Raw genomic sequence first — 20,207 nt, 5'->3', positions numbered from 1 at the left:
TTTGTTTTTTTGTTTTTATGTAATCGTTATTTTGTATGTGTTTTCTTTTTAATTGTAAACCCACTCTTTTAAAATTGATATATGTGACTTAAATGGTTCTCTTCAGTAAGCCCCGTCAGTGACAAAGCAGGATTGTGAATCAGCCGAACATAATAGAACGTATCAACACCTGCTTCTCTAATAAATATCGATGGATACATATGCGAATAGAAAAAAATTATAATCATTTTGCCGTATCACTAATTGGACAAAAATTTGGACTTAAGTCCGTGACTTGTTTCATTCATTGATCAATAAAACTTGAAAGCAGATGTTCCGTGGATTTGTAAAATCCCACGTACTATGTAGAGATGTTGTTTATCCTCGTGGTTGCTGTAGGTATTATTATATATTAATTTTTTTCACAGTCACCGTGATTCATCAGCATTCATGTTGTGAATCATTCAACCGTTTCAGACATCTCGTTGTTAACCTATATTTTTAGTATATTATCATTCATTTATACTATCTAGAGTCCATCACATTCTCGTCCATATTATTTGTTTACCAATTTACCAGGCCTTATTACTTCGGCGGCCTCAATTCTTCGTCTTGTATGCGTAACTGTTTATGATAAAATAACGACTATATAATACGTGGATATTCGGTGACAATAATGCACGTGAATGCCATTTCTCTTCAACATAATAGACAACCATACAAGTTTGAAATCGATAAAATAATGAACCGTGGAAATCAATTCTATAAAAATATTCGTTTACATCTAAACGCCGTCGTATAAAGGTGCTCCCGCGGCTTGCGAGAAGTCCGTGTAAGATACGAAAATAACGATATTGTATATTTGTATTTCCTATATATTATATTATATAGTCAATTTTAGTATTAACGTGTTTTTGTGTTTTTTTTTCAGATATGAAAACCGATATACCGGTTTAATCATAATAACATGCTAAGTTGAAAAACGGCAAATAATGTCATCGACCGAGGACGAAATATGGTTGTCTATCGGAATGGTTGGAAAATATTATATTGGTTGTCAGTAGTGATATTAGTGCAGTTTTCTGCTGCCAATAAGCCCCCACAATTTGTCACTGATTGGCAAACCGAAATTATTGTTCGACTGAAAGAGGGTCCTGAGACTCCTATTGGTTAGTAAATTTTACTATGAGTTAATAAACGATTGAGATATTAACATACCTATAACTCTGATTTTTATTTTCAGGAAGTCTCATTTATCGGGTTCGTGGTATTGATCCCGATGCCGACAAATTAATTTTTGGTGTCAGGGAGCCAGGCGATAAAGTTATTAGAGTTGAAAATTTTGGGAGAAGTGAAGCTAACATTTATCTGAAAATTGAATTAGATCGTGAAGTAATTAATAGTTGTACATACAATTTTAAAATATCTATTTAATTTAACTACCTATATTTATACTTCGAGATTTTTTATAGACCAAAGATGAATATTCACTTGTGTTGACATTGACTGATGGTCACTTGGGAGATGGAAATTTCATTACTCAGAGTTTTCTATTAATTGTGGATGATATAAATGACAATGCACCTATATTCAAGCCATATCAAAACACAATATTTGTTCCAGAGGACAGTCCACCTACGGTGATTGCAACGGTTGAGGCCACCGACGCAGATGAAGGCCCATATGGACAGGTAACATAGCAACAAATTAGGGTTTCACGGTCTGACGATCATCACCCTCGTTCAAGTTCGTTTACACTATATAGTGTATATACATTATTTAAATAATATTATTGTGTTCATTATTAGACCATTTTAAAACATGGTATACAATATATGACTCACCGAATCCCTCTATTTAGGGTGATCAAATAAAATCGATATTGATAATATGTACTATTCCTACGCTATTTAACAATATTCAATAACTGTTTATAAAACAATACAATTATTATTACTCACGTAGGTGGTTTATCATTTACAAGACTCGGATTCAATAGAAAGTAGATTATTTTCTATATCTACAGTGAATGGCCAAGGCGTAATACGCCTTGTGGGAAGCTTGGATTATGAAAAATCATCGCTGCATCAATTGAAAATCTTAGCTGTTGATCGTGCAACCGTTGAGAAGGTTTGTGTATTTATGGAAGTATTCGGATTTTCCATGATCAAAAATTGAATATTAAAAATAAAACGATTAACTGTTATTTTATCATAATAATTTATTTACTCAATCTAACTAATAAGTCAATAATATTTTATTATATCAAATAGAGGAAAACCGGTACAGCTGCCATATTTGTGAAAGTACAAGATGTCGAAGATCAACCTCCCGAGTTCGTTGTTGTTACACCGGTAGCAAGAGTAAGCGAAGATGCACCACCAGGGACATCAATAATTCAAGGTTCTTTTTGTATTTTTTTTATAACGTTTTAAAATATAATGGTTTTGGAACAATGTTATATGTATTAATTTAAATAAATGGTTGGATAATTAGTGAAAGCAATTGATGGAGATCGTGGTATAGATAACCGCATTGTGTATTCAATTACGCGTGGGGGCAATGGAATGTTACAAGTTGAACCGAATTCTGGTATTGTCTACACAACGAACGTTCTGGATCGGGAGGATCCACTTATTATTAAAACTGGTGCCATTATCATTGAAATTATGGTATTATAAAATAGCTATTAGCTCACATATAATTATTGATTATAAATACCTTTTGTTATATTTTTTCTGAATATTTAAGGCCACAGAAGACTCGAAGAACGTGTTCCCTAATCCTTCAACAAAAACAGAAGTCACCGTAATCGTTACAGACGTCAATGATGAAACTCCGACATTCCGTAGTCCACAATACATTGCCGAAGTTAACGAAAATGCCCAACAAAATACCCCTGTGAATTTTATTGGAGACTCAATACCTCAAGTGTATGATTACGATCAAGGTAAAAATGGAACTTTTCGTTTACGAATCCAGCAAGGGCGAATTGGATACTTTGATATTACACCTTCCGAAGGTATAAACGATGCGTCATTTCTGATACGTGTGAATAGGACAGCTGATTTGGACTATGAACTTGTTAAGGGTATGACGAAACTTAATACAGGTTTTAAGACCTTAAAAATTAAAATACATCTAACTTTACTAGTCTATACTTAGGTAATTATTCACTATTTTTATCATTATTATTTTTAGTTATTAACTTTACAATCGTCGCCATTGAAACAATAGCTAAAAATCCAAAATATAGTGTAGTGCCCGTTTCCGTTTACATTCGAGATGTTAATGACAACTACCCAGAGTTTTCACGTCCTATTTATGAAGTTTTTGTTTCTGAAAATTCTGTATCTGGTAAAACTATTGGGAAAGTTGAAGCCACTGATAAAGATTCTGGTATCTTTGGAACAAGCGGTATACGATATACAAGTATAAGAGGAAGTTGCGCTGATTTGTAAGTAACACTCGCAACATTCTCTTAGATAAAAAAAAATTGTAAAACATTTATTTATTATAGTCTTAAATTAAATGCGGAATCTGGAGAAATTATAATAAAATCCGACAGACCTGTATTTGATCGAGAACAAATATCCAAACACTTTTTAACAATCGAAGCACGTGATGATTTAGGTTTAGGAAATAGAAATTCTGTTCAGTTAATTATTAACGTGGAAGATGTTAATGATAACTCACCGCGATTTCTTTCTTCTAAGTATGAAACTCGACTTAAAGAAAATCATCTGATCTTTGAATCACCAGTCACCGTAGAAGCAAGAGATTTAGATTTAAATGGTATGTTTGTGTAAAACAAACCTAAGTGTATTATTTTCATTGTTTTTATATGTTTAGGCACTAAGAATTCAGAAATATCATATCGCATATTGCATTCTGACTATCCAGTTGAGTGTTTTTCAATCGATCACATTACTGGCGTATTAAAACCTATAAGGCCAGTAGACTTTGAAAAGCTGCAAAATCGAAAGAGTGCCAACAGTATTAATGGAAATCTGAGACCAATCAATTTGGTGATCCAAGCACAAGATCACGGTTTGCCATCACTTTCTGATGAAACTCATGTAGTTGTATATGTAGAAGATGTAAATGATTTTGGACCAACATTTGAAAGTAGCAGTTATGAAACAATTATTTCTGAAGATCTAGTTGGTGGCAGCACTGTATTAGAGGTAAAATTACATTAAAAAAAATAATTAAATTCATATTCGTCAATTAATGAATTATGTAATTGTATTCCAAGATATTTTGAGTTAAAGTGTTTCATTATTTGATCAATATAAAATCATATAGGTAAATGCTTGGGATGAAGATGGATCTGCTCCAAATAACATTGTAGTGTACAGACTTAGTAGTGGAGCAGAAGATAAATTTGTGATTGATGCATATTCAGGCGTGATTAAAGTTGCTCATGGGGCATCTTTGGACCCAGACAAGACTCAACCAAAGACATATGCATACTATTTAGAAGTGGTGGCAATTGATGGAGGGATTGGTGATCAACAACTCAGTTCTATTGTAAACGTAACGATTAAAATTCAAGATGTAAATAATAAGCCCCCATTTTTCAAAGAAATGGAACCGGTTCACATGAAAGAAAATGAATTGGTTGGTAATTTATCATATTAAACTGTCATCGTTAGATGTTATTTTAAAATCATATTTTATTATATATTAATTAGGTTGGTAGCGTTATTACGAAAGTTGAAGCAGAAGATCCAGATGCGAAACCGGTCTTGAGATATAAAATCGATGTGAACGCTTCAGAAGCTAGAAATGAAGATGGAGTTATCATTAGACCGACAGATTATGATTGGCCATCGGCATTTGCTTTAAACCCCGTAGATGGTTATCTAAGAGTGGGTAAACTACTAGACAGAGAAAAAGTTGAAACTATCCGGTTAGCACTCGTAGTCGAAGACATTGCTGCAGTTAATGGCAAACAAATTGTTGAAAGTAAGTAAAACGTAAAATCTATCCGTAAGTCGTAATTGGATTAATTAACTTAAATAAAAATTTAATTTATATCTTTCATTTCAATAGCTATTTTAATTATCCATGTCGATGATGAAAACGATAATGACCCAGTGTTCCGTCAAAAGTTTTATAAAAGAACTGTAATGGAAAATAGTCAACCTGGTGTACCTATTATCACCGTGATGGCAGACGATGCCGATAAAAACAGAACAATCCATTATTCGATAGAAGGTTTATTTAATTGAGTTTTTTTGTAATTAAAATACTATAGCGGTACATTTTCACACCAATTAATGTTTCAGATTCGTCAATGGATGCTACAGATTTAATTAGACTAGATCCTGAGTCTGGAGAAATTGTCGTTGCTGGTCGTATCGATCACGAGCAAGTACATTGGATAAATGTCAGTGTTCGAGCATCAGACAGCGGAATTCCAACTCGGTCTTCGTTTGCTGACGTTATTTTACGCGTGATTGATGAAAACGACAACAATCCATATTTTATTGAAGATACACCCACTAACATAACAATTCCAGAAAACACGCCAATCGGTATATATCATATTATATGATTACTTTTTTGAAATAATTAAAACTTATTATGATGTTTACATTTGCGTAGGATCATCGGTAGCTATAATTACAGCAATGGACGCTGATTCGGGTGATTTTGGTAAAATTACATACTTATTAGATCGTCTATCGTCTCAGGTAAGTCATAATTTTAAGATTTTTAGGAAGAATAATATTCAAACATACTAGCAACAATCATTTTTAGGGTAAATTTACAATCGATACAAATAACGGAGTATTGAAAGTAGCTGATACGTTAGATAGAGAACAGACGAGTACCTATAATTTAATTGTCGAGGCATGGGATAATTATCAGTTTGGATACATTTCCGGCGAAAGTCGGAACGCCTTCAAACAAATTATGTGAGTTTCAATCGTGCGTTACATTGCATATTTAATACAAACAATCGTTTTAATTACATTTATTTATACAGGGTGACGGTTTCCGATATAAACGACAACGCTCCGTTATTCGACCATTTACCTTCCGAATGTGTCGTTGTAACAGAGTTTCATACCATTGGTGATATGATTTTATTAATAAAAGCTACAGATGCAGACGACCCGTCCACAGTTAATGGTCGAATAATGTTTTCTATTGAGGATGGGAATGAAAGAGGTTAGTAATAACTATTATTTTTAGTTATAACTAATACGTAATAATAAAACATAATGACTTCCTATATTATTATGTAGAGGGAGTATGAAATATGAATAATTGTGATAAATTCATTTTTTTTAGAGTTATTCAGTTTACACAATGTTGATTATTGGTCTGGTCGTTTGTATACAACTTCATCGTTAAAAAATCTCTATGGAAATTATAGCCTTCTCATTCGAGCACAGGATGGAGGCGACCCTCAAAAATCTAGTTTAGCCACCGTGAACGTTTGTGTCACGGACGTTAATGACAATGCTCCCCGTTTCGTATCACCTCCATACAATGTAACCGTTAGGTTGCTTCAAGTAAGGATTGATAGTATAATAAATAATAACATTTTTGAAGTAAATCAATAGATGATTGAATTTGTATGTAAGTGATTGTATTTTTAAATGTAGAATATGACAATTGGAAGTCCGGTAATTACAGTGAAGGCTATTGATGACGATGTTGGCCAAAATGCAGAAGTTAGATATCGTTTTAAACAGGATCTAATGGGCGACTGGAAGACATTTTTGGTGGACGAGAATACTGGATTGATCACATTAAAAAAATCATTAAACAAAGAAATCCAAAAAATCTATCAGGTACCTAGCTGAGTCTTACGTTTATATTTTACAGTATTTAATATCTTACTTTAACTATCCATTAAATTTTAATAGATTCGTATAGAAGCTTATGATCTTGGTACACCAACATCCCTTTCTTCTGATTTAGAACTAACAATTAACGTAAGGAGTACTAATGACTTTCAACCTAGATTCTTAATTGATGAAATCACCGTCAATTTCACTGGTAATTTCATGTTTGTTGATAACAATTAATATTTATGTAAAACAGAAATAAAAAAATTAACAGTGAATATATTATATGTTTAAATTTTAGAACACCGCGAACCAGGATCTGAATATTGGCAGCTTATTGATACAGTTGATCGAGAGGAGTTAAATGATTTAGAAAAAACACCACCTCCGGTTTGTTACTATGTGATTTCTGGAAACGATGAAAACAAATTTATTGTTGAACCTCTTAACCACAGGATTTCTGTATGAAAAAAATATTAATTATATGAAATAATTAGAATAAATCATATTTCATTTATCCATATATGATATACAGGTTGCTTATGAACTCGATCGTGAAGTTAAAGAAACCTATGAATTACTTGTGAAAGCTAGTGAAGATTGTTTGCACTCTCCACCGCCGAGTCAGAATTTTATTCAAGATGATGATAGTTTACTTAAAGTTTTAGTTTTTGTTAATGATATAAATGACAACGCACCGGAATTTGTGAAAAGAGTATTTACGGGAGGTGTAACTACAGAAGCCGATTTTGGTACAGAGTTTATGCAGATAAAGGTAAGAACTAAAAATAATAGTGTAATACCTTTCAATAGAAAATAACTGTTATTATTATAACCTGGTATTTCATGTTAGGCCATTGACACGGATAAAGGAAACAATGCTGAATTGTCATATTACATTGTTCCTGGTTCTTTGGAAGTATCACTAGCAGAAGGATTGGATAGTATACAATATCCCCCGTTTTTGGTGGACATAGCTACGGGAGCAATCTATTTGAATTTTGATCCTCAAAAGGGAATGAAAGGTTACTTTGATTTTCAAGTGGTAGTTAATGACACCGGTGGGTTATACGATACGGCACGAGTACTAATTTATTTGTTGCGCGAAGACCAAAGAGTCAGGTTTGTCGTGCGACAAAATCCATCGCAACTACGAGAGAAAGTTGAAATATTTAGAGAGTAAGTCAAAAGTTTTTATTAATTTTTTTTATTATAATTGATAATAATTACCTCGGATCATTGGCTAAAATTGTATTAATTTTATGTATTATTGACAATAAACCAATATTGATCTAATTGTTTGATAATAGAATTTTAGGAAACGTTACTGGAGCTATAGTAAACGTTGACGAGTACAAAGTTCATGAAACTCACGACGGGAGAGTAGACAAAACAAGATCGGACATGTACCTACATTTCGTCAACCATCACGATAATTCTATCATGGAAGTTCCACACGTGTTGCGAATTATAGATGAAAACATTGAGCATCTAGATTCGTTATTTAAAGTAATCATATGCTTAATAAATATTTCCGGTTATAATACTGATTGAGGATTTATCATTAGGAGTTCAATGTACTCGATACACAAGCAGCTGAGCCAGAACCATTGCGTCGAGCTTCAATGAAAGACGATAATGTGATTTGGATGTGGTTGGTCGGAACCACCTTTTTCTTGGGGTTACTATTGATAGTCGTTGTATCAATTTGCCTATCGCAACGTTCGAACTATCGTAGACAACTCAAAGCGGCAACTATAAACGCATTTGGTAAGTTTTGAAACCTTCAATTTTTAATATATATATGAAATAATATCCAAATATGAGTTTAAAATTTTATCGCTGTTGTATAGATCCAAGAACTCCAGATCACGTCAATTCAGCTGCAATCAGTGGACGCGTACCAAATACGAACATGCACAGTGTAGCTGGATCAAATCCTATGTGGATGCAAGCGTATGAAAACGAATGGTACAAAGACAGAGAGACTCTAAGGTAATTCAACATCTGCGAGTATAATACTACGTACTATTTCATTATATAGTGGTCGCTAAACTACAGAGTGTAGTATCGTCGTATTAACTTACAAGTTACAAATACAGTGATACAGTTTCGTTTTACGTATAGTTCTGAAAATAATCTTTCGTTAGTAGGTAGATATTAATTGACTCATAGTACCAATATGTGATTCGTGTTGTTTAGTCATTATGTGTGACAAAACATCTTATTAAATTGGTTATTTAAGTTTTTTATTTGATTAAATAATAATCATCATTAATCGTCAAGACAAAACGTGCAGATCCTTGATCTTTAATTTTAGATAATTATTGGACTTGTTTTATTACAGTCAAACGTCGGAACGCGACTCTTTGGACGACAATACTACTACTAGTACAACGTCGCCTCAGCCGATAGAGCGATCAACAACTACATTATTCATCAAAAGGTTGGTATACATAGACTGAACAAACACAACTTTATTATACTCATATAGGTTTTGAATTGGTTTTCGATTGCAGTAACGAGTGTAACATACACACGGACAGTACTGACGACTACTACGAACGAACAAGAATCACGGTGAAAAACCTGGAAACTACAGAGTTATGACATTCGATTGAACAGGTATGATGTGGTACACTGGTACCTAACCGCAGTTGGATACCTCCACATTACGACACGCTCAAAACACGTCTACCCAGATGGAGTATATACCTACAGGCTACAACGATTAGCAATTTTTTTTTTTTTTTTTAATTTTATACAAAATATACCTAATATATAAAATATATTTTTAGACATTTAGATATAAGGCTGACTCCAGATCATTATATATTCTATAGAATAGGTAAGCTCCAATACTGTTGAACGAAAACTATAGAATTATGAGAGTGTTGGTTCATCAAAACATTTTAGTCTCTCAAATAACTAAATGATTGACATGATTTAGGTTTAATTTTATGAAACTGTTAGACAATTTTTTTTGAGACGATTCCATTACGGTACCTAAATCTTAATTAGCACCTGTGTTCTTATTGTTATTATTATTAGGGATATTATAGCAAACGGTTCATTTTTAAGGAGTTTAGTGTAGGCAATATGAAGAAAACTTGTGAAGAGTTGTTCATTGTGTGTGTTAAAATTATCACCAGTGTGCGACGTGTGCGTATTAAAACGTGTAACTTCCACATGCATACTGCATGTCACGGTTGAGTGAGAGGATTTTGTTTTGTTTTTACGAAATGAATTAATGTAATATATATACCTAATTTTTATCAATCATACAGTTTGGTCTATTTATTAGAAAAATTCTAAAAATAAATTTCAATTCTTCATTAGTAGAGCTGAGGCCATCGAGTTTTTTGACATTTGTCTAGAAAAGTTTCGGAATAATGTGAGTGATGATTAATAATTTTTCAAGTTTTTATCAATCAACTAAAATTATATTAATATATTCCATATTTTACATTAAATTAAATGTTTTAGAACATATTTTTCATAGTTTATATTATATGCTTATTCTATTTTTAGGTTTTTGAATAATAACTTTTTTAAGCCCTCGGCCCTATTCATTACTTTAACATCATTTCCACTATTTTTTCTAATTCATTTAATTTCACACAGAAATATTTAGCTTTTTTTAATCTTAAGGTCTCAGAATGCTTTTTGGGACATGTTAACTTCATGAGAAATTCCTATTTTGAGAATTGTTATTGTTTTATTAATTTGGTATGATTGTATGATGGACAAAATCAGGGGCGTATTTAGGGGGAGCTACAGGGTACTGTTGCCCCGGGCGGCTAAGTAGAAGAGGGCGGCTAATTTTTTTATAATTTAAATTTGTATTTTGTATAATGATTAATGAGGCGTATTTTTTTTGTTGCCCCTTCGTGTCAAATTCCTAAATACGGCCCTGGACAAAATATGGGTATGTATCAATATAGACTACAGAGTAATGTCTGTTTGCAATCCCTTTAAATAATGTTAAGTGGGTATTTTATGAGTTTTAACTTACAAATTGTACACTTTCATGAAATTCACTACACTTAACTTCTGGTAAACAGAAATCTTAAATTCAATAATTGGTAAAATATTTTACAATGTCTACTTTTAGTAGTAAAAATGTTTTTCTGTGACATACTATTTAAGGCCATAAGCACAATATTTTATCATTATTCATTATTATAATATAAGCACGTTTGTCATAAATCGTTGGTACTATTACCTACTAGATATTAGAATAATTTTATGTTGTTGTTACTTGTTAATGAATAATGTATTCAAATAATCACTGTGTAGACCCCATGAATGGTCCTACTCTAGACTATTTTTATACATGCTGAAATCTGGTTGAATAATTGGTTTTAGGTTAGGAAGCAATCAGCATAATTAAAATTAATACCTACATAATACGATTAAAAATTTGTTCTCAATTTTCGCTTTTTCATGCTCGAAGAATATTATTAAAATTGCATTAAAAATAAAATATTACCGACTTAATTAAAGAATAAATTTAATTAATTAACCTTTCAGCGAAAAGTAGAAAATCAAAATCTCTAAACTGTGAAATCTATTTTATACTTGAAAATAACCAATCTATTTAAATATTGAATACAGACCATCTGTATTTACGTACTTATATAACTAATAACCACATTGGATACTTAAAAGTTAGGTATGTTTCCGATGGGAAATCCTGCATAATATAATTTATTTTCGAGCGAACTGTAGCAAGTATAGTCATGATTTACGTTCACAAAAACCGTTCATAAAAAATAACAAATTTTTTGCTTACACAAAATATTTATTTGAATATTATTCAATTATTATTTTTTAAATAAATCTAACTACACTTACCGATATTTTCAATGAACAAGATTCGTATATCATCTTAAATATTAAAATTATTTACCAATCGTTTTTGGGTAGGATGATTTTGTGGGGGGTTAGCCTGCCAACCAACGATTTACGCCAATTGTTATGTTTCTTTGTCAAAATCATATATCAAATGTTCCATAAGTTGATTATAATTCGCCAAACGGATCGAGTAACGCTTAGCGCCTGCCTATAGATACTGTGCGTTTATAAGCAGTTAGCAAGTCCTACCTAGGATATTTATTTATGATAAATCTTAACTTAAATTATGTATTTTAGTTTTTATACTTTATGCCTGTATAATAATGTAGTATAAATATTCACTATAGGTACATGTATTAGTGTATTACTATCAACAACATTTTTTATATAATGTTGGCAATCTATGTACCTATTTATTAACTAATGATTATTTATTATTTTTATTATTATTTTGTTGTTGTACCTAATACTTGTCATATTTTATTTACGCGCGATTGTACTGCATGCATGTATATATTTTACGAATCAAAATCGAAATGCCTTACAATTTTATAATTATGTGTTATATCATGTTTCGTATTAAACAATGAAATGTGTTTTTATTTTATATAATTAAAAAAATATATATAATAAACCGATTATGGATGATCGTATGTGTGCCTTTATATACTACCAATTACCATACCAAACTTATCAATTTGTGTCAAATTACCGAAACACAATCATTCGAATTGTACATAACCTATTAGACTATTACCTGCTAAACATATAATTCATGGATCGGATGTATTATGTATTACAGGTAGCCAGGTAGGTGGCACTGTACTGGTCCGTTGACCGTTGACAGAACGAGGATTAACTATGTATAATATGGCTATGACTGCTACGAGGACATTGTGCTCTGGCATGGCGTGAGGTCACATGCTAATCATGTAATTGTATCTGTAGTACTGAATGGATGAGGTACGAATTGCTCTTATTTCCTCTGTATAAAGAATATGTTATTATAATGTGTTGTTTTTGCTCATGTTGTGTTTCCGGTTCACGGTGGTTAAATTATTTATTAAAACCCTGTACAATATATATTAATATATTATTATAAATGATAATATACAGAACAAAATGCAGAGAAAATCTTCTCTACATCCTACATCGTGATAAAAAATTAATTATTTATTTATATTAATAATACTTTTAGACTGTAGGCTATCAAAATCGAAATTAAAAATACCATAATATCTACGAAACAGTTTCTAAAAAACTGGTCCCAAAACTAAAATACACGGTTAAACGATTACGTCCTCTATATATAGCTGATGGTCAGTAGCACAAATAAGGGGGGCTTTGGAGGGCTTAGACCCCCACAAAAAAAAATAAAAAAAAATATATACTTAAAGCCCCCTCAAAAATTATATTATGTGTAATGTGTATTAATCTTAATAACATTTATTTTACCCAGTAATTAGACATTTTTTCCTTACACAAATAAGACAATATTTTTTTTATCAACTAAAATAATATTACAATAAACAATATTACTAATAGATTATTATAGTCGTTTTTTTTTTTTTTTAAATAAATAGGTTCGTTTATAAAAATATAAATTTGTATTACTATAATATTAATACTTATGTTATATATAATATGTTCTATGTATATTGTATGATACTTAACTACATAAGTCAGAATTGAAGAAATACAGGTATCCTTAAAAATATGTAGGTACTAATAATGTACATTGTACTAACATATTATAATTTTAAAAAAAATTTCTTGGGGCTTGAGCCCCCTAAATATTTTTACCATTTGTGCCACTGCTGATGGTAAATCAGATAAATAAAATGTACTAAAAAAAAATAGTTTTGATCACTACACTACTTATATAATAAATTAATAACTATATTATAATGATTATTATACAGTTAAATGATTTTGATTAAAATCTTTAACTAAGGTCTAAGGTAGTTCATAGTAGGTACCTGATACCTAACTTAGTTTACGATTAGAATTTAAATGTTGATATTTTTTTATTTTTATTATAAAAATATTGAGAACTGAGACAAAATCAAAAATTAATTACACTTCGTAATTATATTCTCATGAGAAAATTATGCATAATCACCATGGAATCACAATACAAAGTTTTTAAACTAAAATATCTAAATCCCTAACTTACATGTCAATTTTTTTTTTCTAATGTAGATTCATATATACATTTTGATAATATAATATTTACCTATCTATATTAAGTGTTTTTGTAGAGTTATTTTATGTATTGAGTATTTGAGTTAGATATAACTGTTTAAAAATACCGACATACTATGTGAACAAAATCTGCCCATGCTTATATAGATGTACATTGGGTATCCGGACAATTTCCCCCCGGACATTTCCCCCCTGATTGTTTTTGGCATAGTAGGACATTTCCGCCCAATATATTTTCGATGAGGACATTTCCCCTCCCCCCCTCATTTTTTTTAAAAGTTTATTATTAAATAATATAATATTATTTATTGTTTGATAAGAAATTATTTTTTTTTTAATAAAATATTATTTTTATATTAAATAATATTATTTCCTCCTTATTTATGGAATGTACATAATGCTATAAAGAAAAACACAGGTAGAACAAATAATTTAAGTGAAGGTTTCAATAATAAATTTAAAACTTTGGTAAGTACTCCGCATCCAAATATTTGGATGTTCATTGAAGCACTACAAAAGTCAAATTCAATGGCAATTAATAAATTATTAAAAACTAAAACAGGCACGGTTTTTTTACAAAATAAAATAAATATGAAAGACGATTACAAAATATGTGCTTAGATATAGAAAAAGAATCAGAAATTAAATGTTTTTTACAAAATATATCATTTTTATGTCGACATTTTTAGACTATTATACTTATATAATTTTTTTACGTTTTATTATACAATTTTTATTATATTTATGAAAAAAATCTAATTTATACTATAAATTTATAAAGTTAATGATAGTATAATTGATTATATTTATGAAAAAAAATAATATTTTATTCAAAAAAAAATAATTTCTTATTAAATAATAAATAATATTATATTATTCAATAATAAACTTAAAAAAAAAATGGGAGGAAAATGTCCGCATCGAAAATATATTGGGAGGAAAATGTCCTACTACGCCAAAAACAATCTGGGGGAAAATGTACATTGTACACGGAAAAATTTAATATCTACAAATCATATCAAACCGAAGCCAAAATATGATATTTGTTAACGATCATCAATATAAATATTACTGTATTTTCGGGCATGGACCAACTGGTCGGCAAAAACAAAATTTGTATTTTAGGGTCAGTGGTACGGTACCACTTACCACTGGTACCATTTGCGCTCTTTAGTCTTTGTATTATATTATGTATTAAGTATATTGCTACTCCCAAAAAAATGCAGTAAATTTATTCATTGAATTTTAATATATTTTTATTGCAACTTAATTTTGAATAGGTAATTAACTATTAAAACTTGTCAACCTTCATCCGCTCGCGCGGACGGCAAATTGGCCGCCATTCTAAACGTTCTTAAATAAAATACTATTTTTAAGTAAATATTTTTAGCCAAAAATATTTTTGCTATAATGTATTATAGTTTATTAGTCCTTATTATTTCAAAACAGGCATGTTAAATGAATAAAAGCTCATGAAAAAGAAAAAAAATTCACAGACTGTCAATCGCCGTCGTCGAAATAAATTATTTATTTAAATTATACTATATTATGTTATTATGTATGACGAATATTGATACTCCAAAAAAAAAAAAAAAAAAATAGTTAATGCATTAATACACATGTATTGATTTATTACATAGATAACCATAATTCATAACTAACTATAATTAGTTTTACAGTTCAAAGAGTGTAGAATTATTAGCTGAATCACTTAGGTAATCAGAAATGTGTTTCATCTATTATGGCACATTTAACCTACCTATCACAAAATTATTTTACCGTATGTTTACGATTCATACTATTAAAAAGTGGGTAAGTGGATGTCACTCTGCTGTACCTACAGTAGCTTATAAGTGGGTCACTGTAATGGATGGTATTAAATTTGAATTCAATGATATAATATTATTATATAGGTACGAAAAACTATTCTGAGTGGAGACGGTTTTGTCCGTCAATGATATTGTTTTAATTAAATAATTTGTAAATTTTCAATTTAATAATTTTTGTCAAAACTTGAATTTTAAATGGTTATAAAAATCATTAACTTATAACTATAAGGAACCTTTTATTACATTTTAAAGCGTTTTGACCCAAAGAATAAAATTGTATTAACATTTATAGATAAAAAAACTAAAACAATTTAAAACTGAAAATGTCCGTAAACAGCTTAAAATAAGTTAAAATATTATGAAGATGTTATGGTGATAAATTAATATAATTTTTGAAATAAAATGTTTTTATTATAATTTCTCGAAATAGCAATTCATAAGTAGGTAGGTACTCAAATCAATTTTGTATTTATTATTATGAATAATATCTGGCTATTTTTTTTTTGTTCTTATCCGGTTATTTTATTATCAAAATTATTTTAATATCATCATAGAAATGCTATCATATAATCAGTTATCACTTATCACTATGTTATAATCATAGATAATAAAAAAGTACCATTTTTCGAGTTCAATTTTCAAATTATTTGATTAAGTTCCCTATTACACTATTTGAGTTATGTATTTTTAAGACGTAACTGTAGATTCAGTCATATATTTTTTATTTTTTAATACTTTTAATATATTTTGCTCAGCTTAATAATATGTCACTACTATCGGTGAAGACCAACGAAAATGTTTCATTATGTGTTTTGGTTTCCGATGAAAATCCCGAACTAAAATTTATACTTCTGGATAACGAACCTTTAATATTAGGTAGAACACAACAGACTGGAATTGTTGATCAAAGAATGTCGAAAAATCAAAGTAAATTAAATATTTTACTATGAATATGTATACATTTTCATATGAATTGTTTTTATGTAATTATTATTTTACAAGAACATGAGTTTATTTGCATTTTTCCATCTGAAGTGATACAATTACAATGATTTACATATATTAAGTGTCACTGGGATACTTTCTTTTTAAAAATTTAAAATAGATATGTTTATTTTTTCAATGGAATGGATACATAATAGGCAAATAATTTTATTCACATTAATACTCCTAGAAATTGATTTTAGTGTAGATACCTTAAATAATACAAATATTAATCAACTTATAAATCTAAATCCAATCCAAGTCCATGTTGAAAACTTAATCATAAATATTTTGGTATTTTCAAAGAATAATTAATTAACTTATACTTAATCTTATTGTAATCTAATTAGTTTTTTTTTAGAATTTGGTAGGTATCCCTTATTAAATATTCTAATTATTTTTTAGTGAAATTTGTTGCCGACTATTCTACGGCTCGAGTATTGGTTGAACAATTAGGTAGCAACAAGTCAGCTGTTAACGATGAATCTATGATTAAAGGAGAAAAGAGACTCTTAAACCATGGAGACAAAGTGGCACTGTTGTTTAACAGCAATTATACATATCATTTGGATTTTATTACACCTCCTACTTATGGTGTAGACTCCAACAAAAGGACAACTAATTGTTTGGATAAAGAAATTTCACCTAAAAAACCTCGCTCAGATTGTACATCTAAATATGAAACTAGAGATGGTATGTGTTGGTGATTAATAATTAAAATATTTTTTAGATAAGGTAAATGTTAATTAATTAATAATTTTAATATAAAGAAATTGCTCCTAAAAAACCTCGCTCAGATTCTACATCTAATTGGGAAACTAGAGATGGTACATTGTTGGTTTATAATAGTTCAAATATTGTTCATAAAGATAAGGTAAATTTTAATACTATTAATTTAATTTAAAATTGTTATTTTTAATGTTTGTATTATTGTATTCGCTGTTTAAGATAGCAGCATTTGATATGGATGGAACACTAATTGTTACACAGTCTGGTAAAGTGTTTCCTGTTGATGAGAATGATTGGCAAATTTATAGTCCAGAAGTTATTACATCTATTAACAAATTGTCTGATGACGGTTACAAAATAGTGATATTTACTAATCAAGGTGGTATTGGGGTTAATAATGTAAATGAAAAAACATTTAAAAAGAAAATTGAAAATATCCTCAAAACTATAAAAACACCAGTTCAAGTATTTATAGCCACTCGAAAAGATATATACAGAAAACCTGCACCAGGAATGTGGAATATATTGGTTTCTGATGTATGTATTTATTTATTTAATTATTTTTTTTTTTTTTTGCCACAGATTCAACAACTTGGGTTATTAGCTTACAAAAATATTAAATGTTTATAAAATTTATAAATAAATACATTGGTTTTTTTACATTGAATTTATGTATCATTATATTTGAGAAGTAAAATGATTTTATTGCTATTGAGTTCAATTAGGGCCAATTATTAATTATTATACAACTAAAGAAATCACTTTGTTTTTTTTATTTTAGTACAATGGAGGGTTATCAATTGATATAGATAAAAGTTTTTTTTGTGGTGATGCAGCAGGCAGACCTTCTCGTTCTAGTGCTGACGGTAAACCAATAAAAAAAGACCATTCATGTTGTGACCGCTTATTTGCCTTGAACATTGGTCTCAAATTTTATACTCCTGAAGAATATTTTTTAAAAGAATCTACTGAAGAATTGTATACATTACCAGCATTTAATCCAAATGATGTTATGTCTAATATCCTCTATACAGATTTAACATCAAAAATTTTATTTTCCCCTAATAAAGAAGTAAGACCTCTTCAGCTCATGCAATCTTTATGTTTAAATAATAATAATAATATTTTTAGATGATCATAATGGTTGGCTGTCCTGGATCTGGAAAAAGTTATTTTGCATCAAATAAATTATTTTGTCATGACCGAATGAAAATAATTAATAGAGATACACTAGGCTCGTGGCAAAAATGTATTTCCGAGGCTAAAAAATACTTAAGTGGTGTTAGTTGGAGTGTTGTGATTGACAATACAAATCCTGATATAGAATCAAGAAAACGTTTCATTGATTTAGCCAAAAGTTTAAAAATCCCATGCAGAGTATTTTTAATGAATGTATCCAAAGACCATGGAAAACATAACAATAAAGTAAGTGTAAAAACAAAAGCACTCTTAACATTTAAATAACTTAAATATTATTTTGAGTCTGTACACTATTATGCCATGAAGTTGATTTAATATTTTCTATACGATTTGTTAAATAATGTAAGGAGAAGTACATTTTGATTTTCAATAACCTCATATTTATTAAATGATGTTTATAATATAATTTAAAAAACTGTTCATACAAATGTAAAGGGATGTTTAAAAATTGTTTACTCTATTCTGTGGTTATTCATAAATCTATGTTTTTGTTTATTGATATATATATAAATATTAAAAATTAACTTAAATTATGTTTTTTTTTATTTACAGTTTCGAGAACTTACTGATAGAAAACATCAAAAAGTATCAGATGCTGCAATTAATATTTACTTGTAAGTATACTAGGTAATACTAAGAACATAATTTACTGTAGGCTCATGTATGGCAAATTTTAATTAAAAGAATAATTTATTAATATATTTGGAATAATTACATTTACATAGTATAGTATAATATAACAGCGGTTCTTAACCTGTGGTCCGCTGCCTTCTAGTGGTTTGCGATACTCATGTAGAGGGCCCGCTGAAACATTAACACCTAACATAAGTCAATAAAAATAATAATAAATATGTATGTTTTGTTATTTCTACTTCTATAATTTGTAATATAAAATAATTATTATAATTTTATGATAACATGAGATGTTTTGTAAAACAAAAAAGTATTCAACAAAAAATTGGTATGGGGTTTTAAAGGATTTCTAAAAATCTTTCAGAATAGTCACTTACTGATTTTGAGTAAACTCTTATTAGTTCCTTTTATTTTAATACATTTTATATACATTTTTTTAATAACTTGTAGTATTAACATTTTTTAAGATAGTATTATTTATAATTTTATCTATCGATTTATGAATAAGAAAATATGTGTTAATATTAACATCTGAATATCACATTAATATAAGTTTGTCATTGTTTAAAATAATTGTGTTATCCTACGTATTTTTCAGTTCAAAATTCCAAGAACCATCCAAAAATGAAGGTATTGACGAAATAGTTAAAATAAATTTCGTTCCTCATTTTAAAGATCCTGATCATGAGAAGCTATATAGAATGTATTTGCTCTGATATAAGTAATTTTAATTCTTTTAAAAGCTTATTATATTCAAATTGTAATTATATAATCCATTGAGAATGATAAATTATTTTATCTATCAGTTTATAACAAATTATAAATGTATAAATAACTATTTTAAATTTAATAATATGAACTAAAATGATGTATTTTAATTTAAATAGTTTTGTTAAATTGATAAGCTTTTTTTTTTGTAAGCAGATAATTAATAAAAATCTAATTTAAGATATTGATGAATGTGAATAACTGTTTTAAATTA

The 20,207-nt window shown here is 29.1% G+C and overlaps 2 protein-coding genes across 4 annotated transcripts in view; both read left to right on the top strand.

Annotated features, from left to right (window-relative positions):
* Cad88C (cadherin 88C) overlaps positions 1–12,298 on the top strand; it is a 37,190-nt gene extending 24,892 nt beyond the window's left edge. For 2 of the 3 annotated variants that reach the window (XM_015512764.2, XM_015512765.2), the window contains exons 2-29: positions 911–1,148; positions 1,223–1,371; positions 1,452–1,670; positions 1,945–2,109; positions 2,253–2,382; positions 2,476–2,651; positions 2,731–3,070; positions 3,181–3,436; positions 3,500–3,774; positions 3,832–4,166; positions 4,288–4,602; positions 4,677–4,950; positions 5,038–5,202; positions 5,274–5,522; positions 5,593–5,681; positions 5,749–5,906; positions 5,978–6,162; positions 6,286–6,509; positions 6,603–6,791; positions 6,867–6,999; positions 7,090–7,250; positions 7,324–7,563; positions 7,642–7,967; positions 8,099–8,297; positions 8,357–8,558; positions 8,642–8,783; positions 9,136–9,234; positions 9,308–12,298. In XM_015512764.2, the coding sequence (XP_015368250.2) occupies positions 995–1,148; positions 1,223–1,371; positions 1,452–1,670; positions 1,945–2,109; positions 2,253–2,382; positions 2,476–2,651; positions 2,731–3,070; positions 3,181–3,436; positions 3,500–3,774; positions 3,832–4,166; positions 4,288–4,602; positions 4,677–4,950; positions 5,038–5,202; positions 5,274–5,522; positions 5,593–5,681; positions 5,749–5,906; positions 5,978–6,162; positions 6,286–6,509; positions 6,603–6,791; positions 6,867–6,999; positions 7,090–7,250; positions 7,324–7,563; positions 7,642–7,967; positions 8,099–8,297; positions 8,357–8,558; positions 8,642–8,783; positions 9,136–9,234; positions 9,308–9,398 (5,640 nt within the window). In that variant the 5' untranslated portion in view covers positions 911–994 and the 3' untranslated portion in view covers positions 9,399–12,298. Of the gene's footprint in view, positions 1–910; positions 1,149–1,222; positions 1,372–1,451; positions 1,671–1,944; positions 2,110–2,252; positions 2,383–2,475; positions 2,652–2,730; positions 3,071–3,180; positions 3,437–3,499; positions 3,775–3,831; positions 4,167–4,287; positions 4,603–4,676; positions 4,951–5,037; positions 5,203–5,273; positions 5,523–5,592; positions 5,682–5,748; positions 5,907–5,977; positions 6,163–6,285; positions 6,510–6,602; positions 6,792–6,866; positions 7,000–7,089; positions 7,251–7,323; positions 7,564–7,641; positions 7,968–8,098; positions 8,298–8,356; positions 8,559–8,641; positions 8,784–9,135; positions 9,235–9,282 lie in introns of all 3 variants that reach the window. The other variant, XM_015512766.2, reaches the window with a different exon arrangement.
* Positions 12,299–16,296: 3,998 nt separating this feature from the next.
* On the top strand, positions 16,297–20,194 carry LOC107164806 (uncharacterized protein F21D5.5-like). Its single transcript, XM_015512762.2, has 8 exons — positions 16,297–16,606; positions 17,069–17,356; positions 17,434–17,537; positions 17,612–17,929; positions 18,174–18,464; positions 18,524–18,817; positions 19,145–19,206; positions 19,824–20,194. The coding sequence occupies exons 1-8, from the start codon at positions 16,444–16,446 to the stop codon at positions 19,939–19,941; spliced, it is 1,638 nt and encodes a 545-aa protein (XP_015368248.2). The 5' UTR covers positions 16,297–16,443; the 3' UTR covers positions 19,942–20,194.
* Positions 20,195–20,207: the final 13 nt, after the last annotated feature.

This window comes from Diuraphis noxia, unplaced genomic scaffold, assembly GCF_037042655.1.
Source record: "Diuraphis noxia isolate RWA-SAM2 unplaced genomic scaffold, SU_Dnox_SAM2 contig0003, whole genome shotgun sequence".
NCBI classification, from domain to species: Eukaryota; Metazoa; Arthropoda; class Insecta; order Hemiptera; family Aphididae; genus Diuraphis; species Diuraphis noxia.
This window is presented reverse-complemented; position numbering and strand designations above follow the sequence as displayed.

Coding starts and splice junctions, on each gene's coding strand:
- LOC107164806 (XM_015512762.2), top strand. CDS start 16,444: ATGTCACTACTATCGGTGAAGACCAACGAAAATGTTTCATTATGTGTT. Junction 16,607..17,068: donor AAGAATGTCGAAAAATCAAA/GTAAATTAAATA, acceptor ATTATTTTTTAG/TGAAATTTGTTGCCGACTAT. Junction 19,207..19,823: donor GCTGCAATTAATATTTACTT/GTAAGTATACTA, acceptor CGTATTTTTCAG/TTCAAAATTCCAAGAACCAT.